Source organism: Culex pipiens, chromosome 3, assembly GCF_016801865.2.
Source record: "Culex pipiens pallens isolate TS chromosome 3, TS_CPP_V2, whole genome shotgun sequence".
NCBI lineage: Eukaryota > Metazoa > Arthropoda > Insecta > Diptera > Culicidae > Culex > Culex pipiens.
In genome coordinates this window covers 26,920,465-26,943,507 of record NC_068939.1, presented here as the reverse complement: position 1 = coordinate 26,943,507, position 23,043 = coordinate 26,920,465, and the positions used below count along the sequence as shown (strand labels likewise).

The 23,043-nt window shown below is 41.2% G+C and overlaps 2 protein-coding genes across 8 annotated transcripts in view; one reads left to right on the top strand and one right to left on the bottom strand.

Annotated features, from left to right (window-relative positions):
• The window catches only part of LOC120417396 (obscurin), a 76,384-nt gene that overhangs the window by 42,468 nt on the left and 10,873 nt on the right, over positions 1 to 23,043 (top strand). For 2 of the 7 annotated variants that reach the window (XM_052710324.1, XM_052710330.1), the window contains exons 8-15: positions 11,465 to 11,557; positions 13,814 to 17,495; positions 17,623 to 18,732; positions 19,196 to 19,330; positions 19,901 to 20,140; positions 20,217 to 20,358; positions 20,430 to 21,381; positions 21,440 to 22,355. In XM_052710324.1, the coding sequence (XP_052566284.1) occupies positions 11,465 to 11,557; positions 13,814 to 17,495; positions 17,623 to 18,732; positions 19,196 to 19,330; positions 19,901 to 20,140; positions 20,217 to 20,358; positions 20,430 to 21,381; positions 21,440 to 22,355 (7,270 nt within the window). Of the gene's footprint in view, positions 1 to 4,927; positions 5,080 to 5,452; positions 5,532 to 11,464; positions 11,558 to 13,813; positions 17,496 to 17,622; positions 18,733 to 19,195; positions 19,331 to 19,900; positions 20,141 to 20,216; positions 20,359 to 20,429; positions 21,382 to 21,439; positions 22,356 to 22,643; positions 22,959 to 23,043 lie in introns of those variants that run through there. The other 5 variants (XM_052710329.1, XM_052710327.1, XM_052710325.1 and 2 more) reach the window with 5 other exon arrangements.
• LOC120417397 (protein KIAA0100) overlaps positions 13,723 to 23,043 on the bottom strand; it is a 33,649-nt gene continuing 24,328 nt past the window's right edge. Inside the window, exon 6 of the mRNA XM_039579426.2 lies at positions 13,723 to 13,750. Within this exon, the coding sequence (XP_039435360.1) occupies positions 13,733 to 13,750 (18 nt within the window). The 3' untranslated portion in view covers positions 13,723 to 13,732. The remainder of the gene's footprint in view (positions 13,751 to 23,043) is intronic.

Here is a 23,043-nt window from a genome sequence, read left to right as displayed (position 1 = left end):
TGAATGAAGTTTTTTTCAAAACCTTTGTTTCCTTATAATATTTGGAAAGTACAAAATAAGGCTTAGGGTTCGTTTTAAGGCTCATTTTATCAAAATGCTATTTTTCCTAGATCAGTAGTGTCCCTACCAATGACTTGCACGTATTATAAAGTATGATTTATGTTTTGGTTATTTTTATAGAGAGCTTTTAAAAAATCTCGTTTAGGAGGGGCAAGCGCACCATATGGATTTTTAGTATGGAAAAAAATACGAATTGCTGCAGCAACATATTTTATTGTGAAAAAATACATAAAAGTTCTTTAAAACTGATAAACAATTGTTTAAAAAATTGTCCATACACTATATAATAATATCATGAAAATTTACTATTTATCATCTAAGTAATTTTTTTTCGTAAAAACGGTCAAATTTTAAGTAAAATATTATTTTTTAATCTAAACATGAAAGAAACGTTTCAAATACATCCTAATCTGATGTATCTAAGTGGTAATAGTTCAATTGTTAGTAAATTAGCATGTTTTTTCATGCATTGTTCCTCTTGCCCCAACGGGTTGTTCGTCTTGCCCCACTAGTTGAGTAGAACGTACGAAAAATAAAAAAAATTAAAATCAATTTTTTACATTAAAAAACAGAATTTTTTAAAAACTTGTTCTACCAAAGTCTCAGTCAAGACCTGGAATAAGATGATTCTAATAAATCCGACAGATTTTTTAACGTTTTTAATGGGTTATAACGAGCATTTCCTTAGCTTGTTACACTTGCCCCACTTTCCCCTACCCGTATTGAAATTTTCCGAGTGCTTCGGGTAATTGCACTTGGACTGTATGTTCAAACACTGAACAACAAAAACTACTTCAATAAAAAAAATGATATTTTTTCAAATTTAAAATCCAGCCGTCAAACTGCATATAAAATGCAATTTATTAAGTTCGTTCCATGCATCCCACGTAAATGACCTCCGATTTTTCCCTGCAAGTCACTTCAACGCTATCGACTACACCCACAACCGCTGAACTTGCTCGAATTTATTGGCCATTTTTGGGACGGCAAGACATGTGACGCCAAGCCAGCTGGTCGTCCGTCAGTCAGAAGGTGGCTGTATAGCATGCGGGGTGGTGTCACCATCAACCAACGCCAGTTACATACAAATTTGCCAAACTTGAGCGGAAAATGAGAAAAAATCTTCCCAACGTGCCGCCGCGAGACTGTCTTAAAATTAGATCACGTTGGACGGTTGGCTAGAAGAAACACAAGAAAAAGAAAAAAAGATGGTCAATGTTATTAAAATGACCACAAGAATTTTTTAGATCGTTTTTCTACAAAATGCATCAGTTTGAGGAAATGGACTTTAGATTAACTTAAATCGTTCAAAAATAGTCTTTGCAAGTTTCTTCAACTTTTCAAACAAAAAGCCAACACAAGATTGCGTCAAAATATTTGACACACACACCAACACAAAATTGATGGTGCTTTCCCATTTTCCTCAAATGACATAACAGAACACAAAGTTTGACGACCACCAGCAAGGGAAGAATGGGATGAGATAACTGAAGAGAACAATAAAACAAGAATAGATGTCACCGCTCTGAAGCATGTGTGTGCAAGCGTCTTCGTTGCTCAATCTCTAGCAGTGAAAATCGTTTCCGGATTTTTCGGTTCAAAGAAGACAGCTGATGTTCAGGCGCCGAGGAAAACTGGGTTTCAAAATGTTACGAAATTATGTCTTAATTATTGAAAATTGCAATTTTTCAAACAAGGATTTTACAGAAAAATATTGCTTCATCTGCATCCTTAAAAATATCCCAAAATTGAAAAATCTGACAAATTACCGCAAATTTCCTTGTTTTGTCGCCAGCAGCACTCTCTGTCTGTGTTTTGGAATCCGGAGGATCAATCCCTCAAACGGCGGCGGTGGCGGCACCATTTGTCACGGTCGATCATTTGAACCACTTTCGGCGAGGATCAACGCAAAAAAAACGGGCGCCAAAACAACATTTCAGTGGGTTTACGCCGGATGCGGCGGTCTCACTCTCTGCGGGAAACTCAACTGAGAGTGAGAGCGCGTGAGTGGTCAAAGAGAGAGCAGAGGGGAAATGAGTGCATTGGGAAATGCCGAGAAGTGTGATTGGAACGCGATCTTTTTTTTTAATATGAATGAACAATAAATTTAAAAAAACTACAAAAATAAAGCAAAGAATTGAAAAAAATGAACACAAGGTTTTATTTTAGAGCAATTCCAGCTCAAATCAGGATTTTTTCTGGTACTTTTGTACCCGACCCTCTCCGATTTCAATGAAACTTTGTAGACATGTTATCCTAGGCCTATATAAGCCATTGTTGTGTATATGGAGCCAACAGTACTCGAAAATAACATTTGAGAAGGGCGTAAGGTTTTAAAATATTTTTGTATTTTGCAATTTAAAAATTACTTTATCTCGAAGCCGTTGCATCGTATCAAAAAGTGGTCAAAGACAAACTCGTAAGAAATGGACGGGCTTTCTGAAAAAAAAATACACTGAAATACACGCCACTTCTATGAGATTTTTAGATTTTTAAGTTTAAAAGTTAAATTTCAAGGTGATGTCACGATTTTTTTCGCTCAAAATTTTTGAGGAAATAACGGCTTCGGCTTCGAGATATAGTAATTTTTAAATTGCAAAATACAAAAATATTTTAAAACCTTACGCCCTTCTCAAATGTTATTTTCGAGTACTGTTGGCTCCATTTATACAAAAATGGCTTATAAAGGCCTAGGATAACATGTCACAAAGTTTCATTGAAATCGGAGAGGGTCGGGTACAAAAGTACCAGTAAAATTCCTGATTTGAGCTGGAATTGCTCTTTATTCAAGATTTTACTCATTTTTAGTTTGTACAACGGATACATGATTCAGTATAATTTGAATAAAAATATCAGTAAAAAAAATACATTCTACTTGATAATATTTGAAAAATGTATGGCTTTACCATATAAACTTTATCATAAATCTTGAATTTGTGCGATTTCCAGAACTTTTTTTATGTTTATTGAGATACTGTATCAAGTATTACAAAATCGTTATCAGATATCTACATTTGAAACCATTGAAATAATGTAATAATCAAATATTTGTTAGATTAATCAAGGTTAATGTTTGAATTATATTTTTGATTTAATTTATTTTGCTGGCAAATTTTTGATGATTAAATCAATATTTTTTAATAAACCATATTTCTAATTTTCAAAATATTTGTGAAATATAAAAATAATTTAGGCCGTTGCAAATATTTTTTAAAGTTTATGTCGCCCCCCCCCCCCCTTCAAAATTGGTCCATAAAATCAGGGGGCAAAAAAATATTTTTTTTTCAAAAAGTTGAAAGTTTCAATGGAAGTAGAGGTCTAATCAACTAAAAACCATCTAAAATGCCTTTTTCTGCATTGATAATCATATTTAGCATGTTTGGGTTCGTTTAAAAATATTTTGAACTTTTATGAAATTACAAGGTACAGCACCGCAAAAACTTTTTTTTCTCGCAAAAATAAAATTTTCGTCAATACTTAGAAATTTTGGAAACTTATGATTGCAAAACAACTGGACAGATGTGAAATGCATTTTAAAACACTTTTTTCATTCAAATGTTGATACCGTGGCCTGTAATTTAAATTTTTCAACTTTTTTATTTTTTTGCCCCCCCCTCGACTTTGGTCAGAGTTGAGGGACATAAACTTCAAAAAATATTTGCAACGGCCTTACTGGTGTTTGAAAGTGTTTTTTAGGCCGTTGCATATATTTTTCAAAGTTTATGTTCATGAGAAAAAGAGCAACAGAATTGTTTATACTCAATTTCAGGCATTTAGAAATATTACTTGAAAAATAATTCGTAACCAAAAATTCAACACCTTTGACTGTTTTTTTTTATATAAAAATTGGGCCATTCCAAATTTTATTAAAAGTTTTTACCTTCGATTCTGACTGAGATCAAATATGAGAAGAATTATTGCTCAAAATAAAGCCAAAATAATGAAACATTTAAGGGGCCATCCATGAACCACGTGGATGCTATGGGGGGGGGGAGGGGGGGTTGAGATTTACGAAAAAAAAGTGTCCACGTGGTTTATGGATGTTCCCTAAAAAGTGCTGCATAATGTTTTAAATTTATTTTTGGATGTTAAAATTACCAGTTTCCGAATGCAAAAGATCCAGATTTGTCTATATTTTCAACTGACAGAAGGGAAAAAAATGTCAATTTTAACCGGATATTCCGGATTGCGATGAGGTACCTCGGTCTACCAATTATAGGTATTTGATCAGAGTTCCTATAGGGTTATTTTCAAAAAATGGTCGGATATATAATGCGACATGCCATAATGAGTGTTGTAAAAACAAAGAAGATATCATATCATCAAATTTCGGCTGTATTCTAAAATGTGAGAAGAAAGAAAATACTTGTTTACTGCTTGTTGGACATAGTATCCACTTCCGGTCTATCCAAAATTTTGTTCCCAACTGAGATATTTTTCAATTTATGTCAAATATGTCAAGCGATAGATCAAAACACGAGTAAGAAGTGTTCTGGAATGGGAGAAGATATCTATAGAAAGAATTGAAATCATTACCAGAAATGCAGAGTTTGAGGATGCAGGTTGCTGCACGACCCTGGTCATTTTTCCAAAATTGGCATCTTGTTTTTAATGATTTATTTTTTTATCAAAATATTAAAACTTTTTTAAAGAAATAAGAAGTGTTTGTTTTGAATAAAACTCTTTTCCAACAACTTTCCACGTCAAGATCCCAAATAAAACCACTCTTTCTCTCTGTTCCGGACCCCCGCCTCCTCCGCCCACCCCCAGATCCCAACCGGGTGGTCACTCCGAGCGCTCCCAACGCTGCAAGAGCGCTGCTGGGAATGTAATTTTAGAATCCCGTCGTGACGATCGCGCCTTTCGGCCGCGGCCCGTCAGTCGTTGGTCATAGTTTCTAGTGGCAAGATCGCCCCGTCCGCGGAACGCGTTTTCTTCTTTTCTCCCACACCCAAGTGTCTGAGGAAAATTGTTCAAAGTGTTCAAGCCGTGGTCGGCACCAGCAGCAGGAAGGAAGAAGTGAGTGGCTCGCGGGGTTTGAAGTTGGTTTGAGAAGAAATTTTGAAATTTTCCAAACGTGAAAATCTCTGGCTGGCGGAGCAAGATAGAGTTGGTGAATTTGTGAGCGTTTTTTTTTTTTTTGCTTCTTGTATTTGAGAATTTAAAGGTGAAGATCGTGCGTGCTCGTGATTGATCACTGAAGATTTGAAGGTTATCTTTGGCTCTCGCAGGAAAAATCTTGACCCACAAGTGTCACACTTTGTAGAACCAGTCAGCCAGCTAGTCAGTGTGTATGTGTTTGTGTGTTATGTAATAATACCAGACCCAGTGACAGTGGAAGTTGTGCGAAAATAGGACACAGGAAAATTCAACTTTCTCTTGTTCATCGCAGATTTTTTCCCGAATTTGGATACTTTCAACGCAGTTCAGGATTGGCGGTTTCTGCAGTCGAGCTCTAGAAACTCCAAGAGGTTAGCTAAAATTTTGCAATTTTTCACTCCCACGGCCATTTTCCGACCGCGACGGACACATACAGACACACATACACAGAATGTACCGGATGTCGAGTTGAGCCGAATCTGAGATCACGCTCGCTCTGGAACCCCCTCCGTAGATCATGTTTTAGACGAGGAGGTCTTCATCAGTGGATTTCCAATAATAAATTTTCCAATCTTTATCTCCGGTTCTGTCCTGAATTAAACCCATTTTCCCATTAAATCTCGCAAACTACCACAGGCAAACACCAACCGCCACCACTTCCACCACCACAATCAGAGACGGTTTATATTTATAACAATCTCGAAATCAAGTCTGGCTTTTTCGCACAAAGCGCCAAAAAACCTAGCTCAAACGCGCCCATGATTCGCTCATTGCGCGTATTCAAGGACACCTGGCCCAATCGCCAGAGATCAATGAAACTACGCGGCATTTGTTTACCAAACAACCAACACATACACACAAAACACACACACATACAACAGTTACACCTCTTAAGAGGTTGTTTACACCTGCAATCCATACCCTTGGTCTGAACCTCGCGAGGAATTCCCACCACCACCTCACCTTTCGAAAAGTGCAGCTTGGATCGACACCGAGCGTCAACAGGTGGTGGCTCGGCCGCTCTCCAAGTTCATGGAGTGGGTCCAAGAAATGTGGTTCCAATTTCACGCAACGCCCCCACATGTGGCGGACGATTGCATCACTGCCAGCTCGGTTGGCGACACTGACTGTTGCTGGTTTTTCAAGTTTTTTTCTTTTTCGTTTTCCTTTTTTTTTACGGAACAGAGCAGGGCAAGAAAAATGAGTGTAATTAAACACACATCAGAGTGAAATTTTCCCGACACTCGCGCAATGTTTTTGCGAAAAACTCTGACGCGCGTGGAAAAGGGTGTAAAATCGGATGGCGAGTGTTATTTATTTTTCGATAAACAGTGCAGAAATTTGGTATTGACATTGTGTAAGCGAGCGGTAGACAAATCAGGCAGTTAAAATAATACTTCTGTCTTGGAAATTTGTGGCACGGTGGAAAATTTCGTGTAGAGGAAATTGGTTGTTTATACGATACCATCTTCGAGAAATGAACACCATCAATTTTTCAACAGTGATGAAATTAGAAATGTTTCTCTTCTTTTGAATCTATCAATTAATTAAATGTAAAAAAAAATCGATGAAATATGTAAAACTTAAAAAAACACTTCTTGAATTTTTTTTTAAAGGACCTATAAGCTATTGTCTTTCATATGTTTATAGGTCCTTTTAAAAAAAACTCTACACAGAAAAAAAATATGGTAATATTCATAAGGAAATGATGGTGACAGATTTTGTGTCAAAAAAATGATTAATTTTACCCCAGAAAATGTTGAATTTTCATCAGTTTTTATATTTATATAACCATCAGGTTCACATTTTTACACATTTTTTATTTAATATTACTCAAAAAAGGGGTAATATTCAACCTACCAAATTTTCAACATTCCAAAATTTAACATTTTTTCTGTGTAGTCTTATTACCTAATCCACGTTAAGGCTTTTGAAGCCTTCATGATACTTATTTAGCTTTTTTGCAAACTTCAAAAGTTCTATAAATTTCACTATAAGAAATACACAGTAAAAAAATGTGTTTATTGAATCTGGCAATGTGGACAAAATTCAGGTGAATTCACAGCTTTGTGAAAAACATGAACAATTTTAAAAAGTATACGTACCCGCTAAGCAGGAAGTTTTTTCGAAGATTAGACAACATTTGAAAAACATCACTTCACAAAAGGAATGTTTTCTAGCCACCCTCATTAGTTACTTGATTTAAATAAGGACTACAAATGCAAAAGAATGAATTTTATAAATGCGTTTTAACCACGGCTACGTCACGACTGTCATTCACATATAAAAACGAGTGAAGTCAAAATTGAACCAAGTTTGAAGCGCGTTGCTTTTGAAAATGTCGTATGCGCATCGAACATAAATAACAAAACTAAAAACTTTTTTAATTTTAATATAAGTTTTTTTATATATATATTTAATCTCAGGAGACAACTAGGGGAACTGCATTTAATTCCGTCAAGCACCTAATGTTGGCATATCAGCACTGTGGTGTTCAGTGACAGCTAGTTTAAAGTTTGTTTGACTGAAATTTAATAAGTATTCCATTCATTTTAAACCAACGGTCAGGAAGAATCAAACTAATTTAATTTTATTTCAAGGTAACTGAAGATATTAAGATTTTTAGTTTAGTTTAGTGAGTTTGGTTGTATTGTATCGTCAAGTAGAACTTTGTTTTATTGATGTAATAAATGTAAAATGTGGTAAAATTTACATAATAATTGAAATTATCTCGCAAATATTCGCAAAAGATAAAAAAAATCTGGCAAAAAATAATTTGGGAACAAAATTTATGTATTTATTTCATACGACCTTTTCAAAAACCACGCGTAAACAATATTGACAGCGCCTCTGGCGGGGACTTCAGGAAACTGCATGCGTGTCAGATCCTTGGTTTTAACAAGCCTCTGACAAATTATGCGGAAAAATATGCATCCCCTTATGTTTACCTTTTAGAATTACGATATATTTATGTTTTGGTGATCTTATGGTGGAAATACTTACTAGAATACTCTGGAACAAAAATGTACAAAAAAATGTTCAATAGCTATCTAAAGTTTGTATTTTAAAATACTTATTTGACGTCCATACTAAGCTCAATTTTAACTCAATGTACGATTCTGAAATTTTTGTAGCTGAGCTAGTGGTTGGTACTAGCAATGGTGGCCGACAGCTATAAAGTCAACTTCGTTTTTTTTTTTTCGCAGTCAATAAACTTGTAATAACATCAATTTTTCGATATTTTAGTTGTTCTTGGACTTGTTTAGGAGTATCAGAGAATTATTGAAAGAAGTTTAACTAGTTCTGTTGAAGGTTTAGCAATGAATAAATTGTAAGAAAATGATGTTAAAGGTAGTGTCAATCTCCTTTATCAATTTTACATAAATATTAGCCATGAAATCTTGTTTTTGTAAAGATAGAGTTTTTACCGGTACAGAAAACAAGTTCCTTATCTTCCTGGTGGAGCACTGGTGCACCACTCCAAGTTTTAAAATTTTGCATGGATTCAATATTTGTGGGCCAAAGTCAAGCTAATGCAGAGGTATTGGGCCAAAATTTACCTATTTATTATATTTAAGCTCTGAGCGTTAGAGAGTTAAAAAATGTAGAAGTCCTGTGAATTTTTTTTTTTCAAAAAAAAATATTTTCGTCAAAACTTTGATTTTTTGGTTGAAACTTATATTTTTTAAACTAATGCTTGTAAAAGAACTTTTTTTTTCAAAAAAACAAATTCTGATTGCAAATTTTACCTTTAACATTTTGAAGGAAACAGTAGCAGATACTACAAAATAAACGTTAAGCAGTGTTTTCTGAATAGGTGAAACATGAAATTGTTAACTTCGAATGCTATGGAATCATCTTAGGCAATCATGTTTTTTACCCCTAATTATGATCGTGGGTAATTTCAATATTTCACTAGATTCGTCTAAATGAAGCAAAAAAGAGCTATTTAACGAATAATCAACGCTATTTTTATTCATCAACCTGAAAAAAAAAACAAGGTACTGAGAAAATAACAAAGAAAGAAATGAAGATCAGCATCATATTGGAATTGTTCTGAAATCAATTTTGATATTATTCTTGCTCATATTTACTGATCGTTAGTTATACTAAAACATTCAGATATAAGTGTAAACAATAACAGCACTAATTAATTTACCTTAAAAAATGGGTCAAATGCCTCCTCCGCTCAACCAAACCGGCATGTCCTATATAACGCCCAGAAAATCTGTCAAGTTGAGGGCCAATTTTCCCACGATTGCCCTCACCCAAACCAAGCAAAAGAACACCGAAAGGTGTGAAAAACTTTCCACCACCCAGCAGCACGAGGTGACGGTTTTACGAGTGAAATAAAAATATTTGGAATCGACCCAAGTTCAACACGCCCACGCATTTTGCCCATGCTTGAATGTCTAAATTTCCACGCAAATAATGATGATCTGTGAGGTGCGGTGCGAGCAAGTTGGCAAAATAAACTGGTGAAATTTAAATTATCGCATGCCGGGGGGAAATTTGGTCGTTCGATCATAATTTACGATTTTAGTGTTACGAAAATGTGCCCGGAATTTCAAATTTGGTGCGTAATTAGAGTTCTGTAATTTATGTCGCCAAGTTGAAAGGACAGAAATTCTAAATAAAATGAGATATTTCAAAGAAAACAGCTCAGCAAACATGCCAGCCAGTCGGGAATCTATCTTCCGGGGTTGTTTACAAGTAACTTCAGTCGTGTTCGATTTTGGAACGAACATGCTTTGCTAGCTGGGCGAAATCCATGTGACGCAAATCGCCTAAGTTATTGCTAATTACACAAAATCTTTGATGTCATACGGGCGAGCGCTCGGGAAAGTGATTTGTGCGTTGGTTGGCGTTGGTTTTAAATCGAGTGCAAAAAAGTTCATTCGTTAGGAAATATAAATTAAAATCGAGCACCATGCGCCTCCTTGGTTTTCTTTAGAGATAAATTTGAGAAGGAACAGCATGACACTTAGTTTATAGAATTATTTTGTGTGGTGGCTATGGAAATAGTAGTTTATGCAACAAGTTGCAAAAAGAAGATTTTTTCAGCACGAGTTGTACATTTATCCAACGAGGTTTACCGAGTTGGATAAATACGACGAGTGCTGAAAAAATCAAGTTTTGCAACGAGTTGCTTACAACATTTTTTGCAATTCCGAAAAACGCTTTTTTAATGGAATTTTATGTCAAACATTCATGTGTTTAGTAAATTCATCGTTCAAAACAAAACAATATTGAAAAATGTTACTTTTCGATACTAGTGCTGAAAAGTTCAACTTTTCAGCACCCATTTCAGTGCTGAAAAGTAGAACTTTTCAGCACTGTTATTGAAAGGTTTTAATTTTCCATTCTGTTATTTTTGGTAGGGAAAAGTAGGCCGTTTCGTTTCTCCAGAAGGGCAGGAAAAGTTGACAGTTTCACAGTGGAATTGCAAAAATGACCTTTTTATACCTTTTTTTTTTGCGAAGATTTTTTGATTTAGGTCAATAACAAAAAATATTTTCCTATAAAAATCTGCTACTGTTTTTTGTTATTTTTATTGTTTTGAATATGTTTGCTAGAAAACTCTATTGCTTTGAGGTTGCTTTAAGTAAAGGGCACAAATAAACACTATACATTCCGAATTGGACTAAAAAACAATAATTTGGAGATTTTCCACGCTACACACAAAAAAAAAATCTTTTGTATAACAATGGTCCACATAGGGGGAGGAGAGAATCTCCAAAGAAGCGTCCACGTTGTTTATGGATGGCCCTTTCTCAACACAACATCTCAAAAGTCATCGAACTTTGGTCGGCATTTCATAACACGAAAGTTTCTCATAAATACTTCCCCCGGCAAAAGCCCCATTAAACTGTCGAGCTCAATATCCCTCAATTGCCGCACCCGCCAGAACTATGTTTCCTCATTCGCTTCGTGGCATCACCATTGTCTGCGTCCGCTTTCAACCCACCACATACATTTTTCCGAGCAAGTAAAATCCCATCAATTTGGCAACGAGAAAAGTTCAATCCCTCGTGAATATCTCCTCCGCCGCCGCGGATAATCTCGCGATATGCCTCACAGCGAACGAAAATGCAAACATCTCCTCCCCATAAACTCAGCGCAGAAGCTCGCAGTTGAATTTCATTGACGCGAAGATCTAAATTTAACCACCCCCGTCCTCGATTTCGGTTAGATGCGAAACAATAACGAAAAATATTGATGGAGGGGGGATTTTTGCACCGCCGGTCAACAATGTTAATTGCAAAATTGCGCTACATGAAGTTTTGTTTTCCTTTTCTTGCAGGACCTCTCCCAAAAACTAGACGACGACAAGAGTTTAGTGGAACACCTCAAGCTACCCATCCAGCGCATCAACGACTATAAACTTTTATTCAAGGTGAGTTCATTGTGATTTTTGTTGAGTACCGTGCATCTCCATCATCTTGAAATGGTGGAGGCGCATGGTACTAAAGTTGTGCATTTCATAACATCATGCTTAACACTGGAACAACCAAACCTAAATAGTGGGGACGAAGGATTTTAACCGCACTCGGCTATTCGCCCAAACTTGAGCGGACAATTTTTTAAGAGGTTTGCCATCTACAATCAATCTTACGTAAACTCTTGCGAAAACAATCATCAAGTTGATCCAGATGTCAGTCGAGTTGCTGCGATCCCTGTCTGACATCGAAGTAACAAAGTAAACAGTGACATACGCAACATTTTGCGATTTGCCATTGTAGATCAGGCTTAAGGACGTATTAGACTATGACAAACAAACAAAAAAAACAACTGTTTTGACAGTTTGCCTGCTTTATGTGTTTGCAGAAACGTCAGCCTGCATACATTTGGCTTTGTTTGCGAGTTTGCCGCTAGCAAGCTTGCGAAATTGCTATACTGTCAAACACAAAAAATGCGAATTTGTTTGTTTGTTTGTTTGCCATAGTCTGATACATCCTTAAGAAAACTACGCTATTACATTAAATATGTGCTAGGTCCAAATTTGCAGTCGATCATTTCATAGCTCTTAAAAATGCGAATTTCCTACCGAAGCTCTTTGGATTAGAGTCTAGAGGGTTATCGCGATTGCAGTATTTGTTTGATCGGGTGTATTTTTCAGTAATTTTGATCTGAATTGATGAAATTAGCTTCAAGTGCGGGCAAAAGAGGGTTTTCCAACTTGGGTATTCTGGTTTTAATATATCAAATTTTAATTCATCTTTCTGCCGTTCAAAGTTCAAAATTTGGTCAAAAAATTGTCTATTTTTATTACCGTTCGATATTTTTTTCCTCCGAACGCGGGAGGTCGCCGCCAAGGTTAGCAAACGGCGCGTCACGCATTAGTTTTCCAGACGATCCGCGAGATAAATGCGTGGGCGGAGAGAAAAAGTTGCCCACACACTCGACATGGGGGATTGGGAAATCGCCCGCCCTGAGATATTTTTGGGGGGAAAGTACTATAAATAATAACCTTGATGAAGGATCGCGACCTTGTTCAACGTTGCAGATGATCTTTTTTTTGTAGAAAAGTAATATTATATTCAAGTTGTTGGATTTGGCCAAACAACACTGTCTTGTCGGTTTAGGACGTAGCAACTATGCTAGGTCTGCTCTCAATCGGGATCAGGATCGAATTCATTAACATGGCGTTTACGCTACATGACCAAAACACGGTAGCAGACGTGCGAAGGTGGAATTTTGTGTACCCGTGTACCGTCGAATGAAACATTTCTTGAAACAATGTAGGCGTGGTTTTATAAAAAGAACATTCATCCTCACCTGAGGAGCACGAGATTTTGATTGTATCATTTCTGTGAGAATATTTTTTAACGCTTGTTTACCAAAACCAGATGCCACCAGCTCGAAATATGAATCATGAACGTAATTTGCTCATCATTTAATTTAAATCCACAAAAAAAAAATATTTCACATCTTGTAAAAGTTCACATCCAAATTCCGGCTACAAATCTGTACAAGTTAACTGGTCTCAAAAGTGGGGCAAATGATTTTACAAACGTATGTCTATGAGTCAGTAAAACTGCTGATGACGACATGGTAAACGACTCAAGCGCACCTTGAAACAATTGTGTCTGGTTTGTCTTGAGACAGACACGGTGAGGTGCGATAACGCCAAAATAATTATAAGGCCAATTGATTCAAATTTTTTTTACAAGCATTCCCAACCGTATTTCTGACCTGTTTTTGAATTCACCGGAACACATTACCCCATTGGTGATTTTTCATCGCCACCCTATTAGTCTGTGTATTATTTTTAAAATACCATATTTTTCCAAGCCAACCCCCTGATGAGAATGAATTCACCGGTGGTTATAAACAAACGTGTCATTTGCCAACACATGTGTCTAAAAATAAGTTACGATGTTTACAAAATGACGATGTTTGCAATATGCTGCGGTGCGTCTTGTCGGTGCGTTTTTGAGATATTTTTGGCTAAGCCAAATCATATTCTCAAATGCAACGGGGTTCTTTCTTGGACTCAACAGGTGTTTGAAAAAAAAAAACAAAATTCTCTGTCATATTCTTTCACAATAAGTTACTAACCTGGTTGGCATCAGCGAAGTTTCGATCTCTGCAATAAAAAGAAAACAAAAAAAAGATGAAAAGTCTAATCATTTTGTTTCGCAATCTGTAGGAACTTCTGAAATATTCCAACGCGCTCGGCGAAAATGTCACCGACCTCCAGAAGGCCCTAGAGTTGATGCTCTCGGTGCCCAGTCGAGCAGCCAACAACAAGTATCTGGAGAGCATCGAAGGTTTCCGCGGGAACCTCCAGAAGCTAGGTCGCGTCCTCGCCCACGAGTACTTCGGCGTCAAGGACAAGGAGAACAAGATCAAGGAGCGCTACCTCTTTCTATTCAAGGCTCGAATTCTCATCACCAAGGCGAAACGCCTCTCGGACGAAAAATCGATTTTTATTCTTAAGGATATCGTTAAGCTACCCGACGCGCAAATCAAGGACATCGATTCCCGTGCCTTTGAGCTAGCCCCAAAGACCGCCGGAAAAGGAGACAGCAGTGCGGTGGTGCATCTGATCGCGTACTCGGAGGAGGCGAAGAAGCGCTGGATCTACGAGATCGAGGAGTACGTCAACAACGCGGTTGCACTGCAGGAGCACGCTAACGACGATTTGCGTATAGATCCGACCCAAACCAACATCGACGAAAGTATCATTAAGCTACCGCAGCGCATCGAAGCGCACAAAACCGACGAGAATATCAAACCGTCGGACATCGCGGACAATTACGTAGTGTTCAAGCACAAGGCGCACCGCGACGACGCACAGTTGGTGCAGAAAACCGTCAGCCAAGAAGCAGTAGTCGCGGCCGACGAAGAAGAAGAAGAGGAGAAATCCGCCAGTGTCTCGGAAAGGCTCGCTGCATTCGAGGTCCAAAAGTCCCGAAAGCTCGAGTTCAACTCCAGCAAACAAGAAGCCAAAACCCAGGAACGTAGAACCTCATCTTCATCCGCACAAGTTCAACAAGTCACGCAGCAGAAACAAGTTGTTCAAACTTCCACAACTCAGGTTCAGGAACGTAGAACATCATCCACCACTCAAGTTCAAAGCTCGACTGTTGTACAAAACTCATCAGTGCGACAAGAATCCAAGGCCGTCAGCCAATCAAAGACTCAAGTCCAAGAAAGCAAGCAAATCGAAGCTCAAACCAAGGTTCAATCACAAGAGTCCAAATCGGCAGCTGTCAAGCGTCAACAAGAAGTACAACTTGAAGCTCAATCCAAGGTTCAAGTTGTTGAAGCTGCTCAACAATCAGTTTCAAAAGTCGAATCGAAAACCTCATCGATCCAGCAAAAGTCCGTTTCTAAAGCTCAACAGCAAACAATTGTCGAAACCACCACAGCAGCATCAGCAGCGACAGTTCAAGCACAAGAATCCGTCTCCAAAGTCGCCCAGATTGAATCGAAATACGCTTCCCTAAAACAGAAGCAGCACCAACAGGCGACCACAGTCAGCGAAGAGGTAAAGACAGAATCCGTACAGGTTGTCACCAGCACCAAGCAGGACTCCGTGCCCAGCTCACCGATTGACGCCGACTCGAAAATCAAACAGATTGAATCCAAGTACGCAGCTCTCAAGCAGAAGCAGCTCGAGCAAAAATCTGACGAAGTCGACGCCAAGTTCCAGATTGTAGAGACCAAGTTTGCTGCCCTCAAGCAGAAGCAAGAACAGCAGAAGCAGCTACAGCAACCGAAGCAAGAGCCCACAAAGCCAGTTGAACAGCTGTCCAAGGTTGAGCAGATTGAATCCAAATACAAAAAGCAAGAACAACAGCAAGAAGTCGTTGTAGCTCGAGTTAAAGAAACTGTAGTTCAAGAACAGAAGCAAGAAACACCAAAACCACTGTCCAAACTTGAACAGTTAGAATCCAAGTACAAGAGCAAGCAGGTTCAGCAAGAAACCACTGAGGTTATCCCGACTACTCCAGTTGTCGAGACAAAGCCTGCTGCCGAACCACTGACCCCAGATTCTCTTTCGAAGATCCAACTGATCGAGTCAAAGTACGCGGCACTCAAGCAAAGGCAACAGCAAGTTCAGGAAACTCAAGTAACCGAGGTAAAGGCAACTGTCGAAGTACAGGAAACTCAATCGAAACTAGCGCAGATCGAAGCCAGGCACACCGCTCGCCGACAATCGTTCCAGAAGGACCACGAAGAAGAAGTTACCAAGAGCAAGCAGGAGTCGAAACTTCCAGTCCCAGCCAAAACCGAAGAAAAGCACTTTACCGCGCAAAAGGTTGAGGCAGTCAAGTTAGTTGAAGCTCAGAAGAAAACTGAGGAAGCATCGAAACCAACTCCTGAATCGCCTAAGCCAAAGGTCGACAAGAAGGATCGTCCACGACTGCAGATTCCAGTGCCGGAGAAACCGCTAGACTCGGTGAAAGCTCCCGAAAGTCCAAAGAAAGTACCGGAATCGCCGAAAACTCCAGTTAAGAAGCCGGAGAGTCCACCACCAGCTAGCAAAAAGTTACCCGAAGCACCCAAGACTCCAGTGAAGGTTCCAGAGAGTCCTAAACCAGTTGAGAAGAAAGTTGAGCCTGTAAAAACACCAGAGCCACCAAAGACTCCAACCAAAGTACCCGAGTCACCGAAGCCAAAGCTTCCGGAAACACCCAAGACACCAACAAAGGCTCCAGAGAGTCCAAAACCAGTTGAGAAGAAGCTTCCAGAGGCTCCGAAAACTCCAGTGAAAGCTCCAGAAAGTCCAAAACCGGTAGAACAGAAGCTTCCTGAAGTTACAAAGACACCTACAAAGGCTCCAGAGACAAAGGCAAAGGCTCCAGAGAGTCCAAAACCAGTTGAGAAGAAGCTTCCAGAGGCTCCGAAAACTCCAGTGAAAGCTCCAGAAAGTCCAAAACCAGTTGAAAAGAAGCTTCCCGAGGCTCCTAAGACTCCAACAAAGGCTCCAGAGAGTCCGAAACCAGTTGAGAAGAAGGTTGAGCCTGTGAAAACACCAGAGCCACCGAAAACACCAACTAAGGTACCAGAGTCACCGAAGCCTAAACTTCCGGAAACACCCAAGACACCAACAAAGGTTCCAGAGAGTCCAAAACCCGTTGAGAAGAAGCTTCCAGAAGCTCCACAGACCCCAACAAAGGCCCCGGAGAGTCCAAAACCAGTTGAGAAGAAGCTTCCAGAGGCTCCGAAGACTCCAGTGAAGGCTCCAGAGAGTCCGAAAGCAGTTGAAAAGAAGCTTCCCGAGGCGCCGAAAACTCCAACAAAGGCACTAGAGAGTCCAAAATCGGTAGAACAGAAGCTTCCTGAAGTTCCAAAGACACCGACTAAGGTTCCTGAGAGTCCAAAACCAGTTGAGAAGAAGCTTCCAGAGGCACCAAAAACTCCAGTGAAAGCTCCAGAAAGTACTAAGCCAGTTGAGAAGAAGCTACCAGAGGCACCGAAGACTCCAACAAAGGCTCCAGAGAGTCCTAAGCCAGTTGAGAAGAAGCCGGAAAAGGTCGACCCACCGAAGCCGAAAGAACCTGAGAAGAAACCATTCGAAGCAAAGAAGGTTGAGGCAGTGAAACTTCCTGAACCGGCCAAGAAGGCTGAAACACCAGCAGCAGCTGTAAAAGCACCGGAATCACCGAAGCCGAAGGAGGTTGAGAAAAAGCCATTTGAAGCAAAGAAGGTTGAAGCCGTTAAGCTACCAGAACCTGTTAAAAAGGTTGATACTCCTGCCGTAAAGACACCGGAATCGCCGAAGCCAAAGGAAGCAGATAAAAAGCCGTTCGACGCGAAGAAGGTTGAAGCAGTCAAGCTACCGGAACTGAGCAAGAAGTCCGAACCTGCTAAAACTAAAGGTAAGTTGAATGCGTTATTGTTTCGATCCGTTTGGGTGAATACATTACGGACCGAACACGTTTGTTGAATTCATCTGCACTGTATACCAGGCTTTTACATTATTTTTGAACTTGAACATAATTACAGCAGAGTCCGCTAGCACAACAGGTTACGATACCCCTGTAGCGGATGATGGTCAGGAACCCTCTCTAGAGAGTCTAGTAGAGCAGAAATCTAGAGAGGAATCGCTCAAGCTTAAGCTTGACGAGATCTACGCTAAGGAGAAGGCAGCACTTGTCGAGGCCAAGCGCATCCGACAAGCAGAGGAGGAAGAGATACGTAGGAAGTTTGACCAGAGAAGCAAGCGAGAGATCCAGCAGATCAAGGAAACTGCGTTGGAACTTTTGGAGCAGATTCAAGCAACAAGGGAATCGGTAAAGACAGTATTAGGTGACAGTGACGAACCGAACACGAAGGAATCGAAATTGCCAAAGGTTGAAAAGTTAGCGGTGCAATCCGATTCGAAGCTTCCGAAGATCACCAAGGCGGCAGATAACGGTTCAGATTCCCAACAGCAGCAAGAACCTCCACCACAAGAGAGCTCTAACGAAGGAGGATCTGATCAACAGGAAGGCACATCTGGTGGAGATCAGAGCAGCCAAGGCAATCAGGGAGGAGATAACCGAGAAGGGTCAGGCGACGGAAGTGGAGGCAAGCGAACTCCACCGCCTCTTCGGTTACCAACTTTCTTTGATCCACCTCCACCACCAGTATATCAGGCTACTATCGAGGTATTCATCAAGAAGGAACGTCCACCACCACCACCGCCACCAAAGATCACCAGAAAGCTTGTGGTCAATACCGACGAACTAGAACGGAAGACACAGCTGTTCTTTGAAGGCCATATCGACGTTCCGGATCCGGACTATTCTACAGCAGCCGCTCACCGAAAGGTAAAAGGTCTTAAGCACCTTATTGGTAAAACCGGTGAAACAGTTCGGTACGCCGAGGATACAGTTCACAAGGCGGAACAGGGTGAATTCTCTAGTATTGTATTCCCCGAACCAGAAGAAGAGCGAAAACCAAGGGAACCTGCCTACGAGTATCAGTACACGGTGGAGGATCCGATTACCGGCGAAAAGATTTGTACTGCTGATCCTAACGTCGTTTTGATTGAAAAAGAACTAGAGATGGAGGATCAGTATACCTCTAGATCGTCGTCGAGATACACTTCCCTTAAGAATCGTTCACTAGAAGGTACAGTTAGTAGTTTGGACGCTCGTGTCCTCTGTTGTCTCTCTATCTGTTAACTCGCACTCCGTAGTACGGCAAGCCCGTTGGCTACAATGCACCAGCTCGAATCGGCAAATTGATGGCGATTAATAGCATGCTTCTACCCGTATAACTGTGTCTTCGTCTGAAATATCGAATTGTACTTTATTTGCAGCTAGCCTCGTCGAATCATCCTGTTCTTTTTTGTTTGTTATGTTTCTATCAAATTTAAGCATATTTTCCGAACGAATAAAAGAAATTTCGTGAGCTAACCAAAACAATTTTTGATTAAAAACCACTCAAAACGAACTCATGCTTTCTGTCATCTCAAGATTATACCATTTCCTGTTCGCTGCGTGTGTGCACTTCTCGACATTAATACCAATCTAATTCCTTTCCAAACCTCCCTTAAACCAACCCAACAACTTGACCATTTTTGGACGTATAGCGCAACTCGAGGAGTTGGCCGATTTCGAGGACAAGCACCTGGAGAAGATGTCGGCGACGCAAACCCAGAAATTGCGGGTGCCAACCAACATTCGGCCCCACTTTGTGCAGGCCATTCATGGTCTGTGCGTTGAGCGTAAGTTGTCGTTCCAGTAGATCGTATAGTCATACACAAGCAGTAGTACCCCGTGATCAAATGGAAATGTCATACGTATGATTTTTGGCACATTTGCATTTGATACTAAGGATCATTCGAGTCTTCTACAGATTATGCAAAGACACAAGACTTTACATCGAAATACCCACATCATCATCGAAACGAGAAACAAACATAAATAATCGCTTCAAGCAAGCTTATTGGAGTCCCTTGTCCGCTTCAAATCAATGTTCAAATTAAGGGTATAAAAGCTTTGAGTACATATCTAAACTAGCTTCGTAGAGTACGCTTCTACTTCTCAGTGTAGAGTGACCCAGTAAATAATGGTAATTCTATGTAATCCAAGTTATCTTTCTTGTATCTAAACAGCTTTCAAGTGAAAACCATTACACCCTGAACAAGCACACAATACCAAAGGCAACCGAAACGTTGTCTCTCAGTAGAACACTTTCACAAACCTTACTAGAATCTCTAATCAAAACTTTCTACAGCAAACCGAAACCCCTTGCGAAACCCCCAAACTAATCTGCTACTTTCTTGCAAAACCAGCCGGCGAAAATGCCAAGTTCTCGTGCCAACTGGACGAACGTTCCAGCGTGCAGTGGCTCAAGGATAACAAGCCGCTCGATGACAAGCTGGCGGATCGCGTCATCACGAAGGAAGCCGACAACCTGACGTACTCGCTGGAGATTCAGCACTGTCGCGAGGAGGACACCGGCACCTACACGGCACGGGCCATCAACGGTGCGGAGAATGCCGCCTGTACGGCGCAACTCACCGTGGAGAAGTGTAAGTAGCTTCGTCGGGGAGAGGTCACCGTAGGTCACCGGCATCGGTATTCATCATTTTGGTTGTTCCCACGCAGTGACCCCAGAGCAGAGGAAGGCTCTCTCGGAAACCAACGCCCCAGTGTTTAGCGTCATACTTAGAAACACCGAGGTCGTTGAGAAGACTTACCTGACCTTCCTGGTCAAGGTCAAGGGAGATCCCAAGCCGAAGATCCGATTGTAAGTAGTTGGCGGTGGGTGGGACGTTGTCCTCTAATGTTCGTGTCTCGATCTTTCGTTTCTCTGTTTAGCTGCAAAGACGATCGTGAGATTTCTGACACTGACAAGCGTATGAAGGTCGTTCGCGAGCGTGAGGACAGTGGGTACTACGAGTTGATCATTCCGGAAGTCCACAAGGGCGACTGTGGTGTGTACTCGTGCACGGCCTACAACAAGTTCGGCAGTACCAAAACCGAAGCCCAGCTTCTGGTTACTGACCAGAGAGAACTGTTTAACGAGCTGGACACTCTCGACGATAAGAGTAAATTCGTTTGGAAAAAGAACGGTGTTCCCTTCGATCCTGAAGAGCGGTTTAAGGTGCTTATGGCGGATGATTCCGACTCGTTGGCGCTTGTCTTCCAGCACGTGAAACCTGAAGATGCTGGACTCTACACTTGTGTTGCCGCAACCGCTTCCGGCAATATCCAGTGTAGTGCTGAACTCACGGTTCAGGGGCAAGTCAACCAACTCATGCAGGACCCATCCAAGCCGCACATAGTAATTGAGTCGAAGGACGCACTGTCGCGAATTGGCGGTAAAGCTATGCTCGAGATGAAAGTCCACGGCTATCCCAAGCCGGAGCTCGTATGGCGTCACGAGGGCACCATCATCGAACCCGGTGGTCGCTTTAAGTTCCTCTACGAGGACGCCGAGTCCGTATCGCTGGTCATCATGGATGTGCAATCTTCGGACGCCGGTGCCTACTCGATCGTTGCGCAGAACGAACTTGGCGAAGACTCTACCTTCATCAATCTGACCGTCAAGTGTCCACCAAGCATCGTGAGGCCACACGACACCTCTGCCATGGTTGGCGAAAACTTCAAGATGTCCGTGGAAGTCAATGCCGTGCCGGAGGCTACCGTTCGCTTCTATAAGAACGGTAAGGAACTCAAGGAGGACAACCGTATCAAGTTCCTGACGGCCGAAAACTATCACATCATCAAGTACAGTCCGACCACCATGGAAGATGCTGGCAATTATTCGGTAGGTTGACCCATTTTTCAATTTTCATGAGTCGTCTCCAAGCAATGCTTTCTTCCAGATCATCGCCGCTAACGAGATCAGCCAGGCAACCGAATTCTGGGAGTTCACCATCAACTCCCCACCGCGTCTGATGCACGGTCTGTCGAAGGAAACGATCGTCAACGAGAAGGAGGACATCGAGCTGTACGTCAAGGCTGACAGTAATCCCAAGCCGATCGTGCGCTGGTACAAGGACGGAAAGGAGGTTTTCCCCGATGGCAAGCGTATTCTGATTATCGAAGAAGATAATCGTTACACGCTGAAGATCCACGCGGCTAACCGAGACGACACTGCGTTGTATACGGCCGATATCATCAACGATTACGGTACCGTTACGGAGCGTTCCCAGGTGAATGTGAACACCAAGTCCAAGGTCCGTGAACAGCTGGAGGCCATCACTTGCAAGGAGGGCGATAGCAATGTGGTCATGAGCATCAAGGCCGACGGTTACCCACGACCAAAGGTTCAGTGGTACATCGATGACGTCGAGATCACCGAATCCCGCAACGAGTTCAAAACGGTTGAGGAAGGACTGTACTACAAGTTGATCATGAAGGAAGCCAAGGCAGAACTGCAGGGTGTGTACAAGGCCAAGTTCACTAACGAATACGGTTCGGACGAATCTAGCGCCAAGACAACTATCCAGTGTTCGCCTAAGGTACGCAAGTCACTGGTGGACACGGAAGTCGACGAGAACACTACTCTGACTCTGGAGGTCGAAATCTACGCGGAGCCCGTGCCGGAGATCAGCTGGTTCAAGAACGGCCAACCGGTGCAGACCGACGCTCGTCTCACGATCAAGCGCGACAGCCAGCGGGTGGAGAACTACACCCTCTCGCTGACCATGGTCCGCGGAGCAGACTCCGGCGATTACGAGGTGCGTGCGGTCAACGCCATGGGAACCGCTACCAGCAAGTCGAGGGTCGTTGTGCAAAGTAAGTATTGTTACATGCTTGCAGCTGATTCTATACATGTTCTAGTGTTTAGACTTTATTTTTTGTTGGTTTACAAAACGATCGCTGCCAGCCGTGGCAGCGAATATGTGTTCTTCTATATGTTGACAAGCGGAAATCGTGTTTTGTCAATAACCACCTGACCTGACTGTTATTTTGAACTTTAACTCTTTGCGGAGTTGTTTTCTTTTTTTTCTGGGAGATACTGTGATAATATCCTTATGTGTTCTATTAAACAACAATAAATCGCTTAATGTTATTGTCATTCAGCCGTGTACGTTGAGCAGGAAGCAATAGTGGAGGAAAGCAACGAAGAGTTGCTCATTTCCGACACGGTAACGATCGAACAGACCGTTATCGAGCTTGTTCCGGAAGTGCCTCCCAAGGAGGACAGTCCGGTACGCGAGCAGACATCAGTTACGATCGAAGTTCGAAAGGAACTCGTAACCGAGATCGCGCTGGCCGAACCGGTTGCCGCGGAGGAACCACCGCCCATACCGGTGCCGGTTCAAGAGATCGAGATTGTTCTACGCAGCACCGAACCTGCTGTCGAAGAGGAAGTGGTTCTAGTGTTGGACGATCAGGGTAAACGGAATTCCTTCAACAACTTGTACACTATCCAGGCACCAAGTTCACTGTATGATAGAAACCTCCGATTCCATTCTTTGCC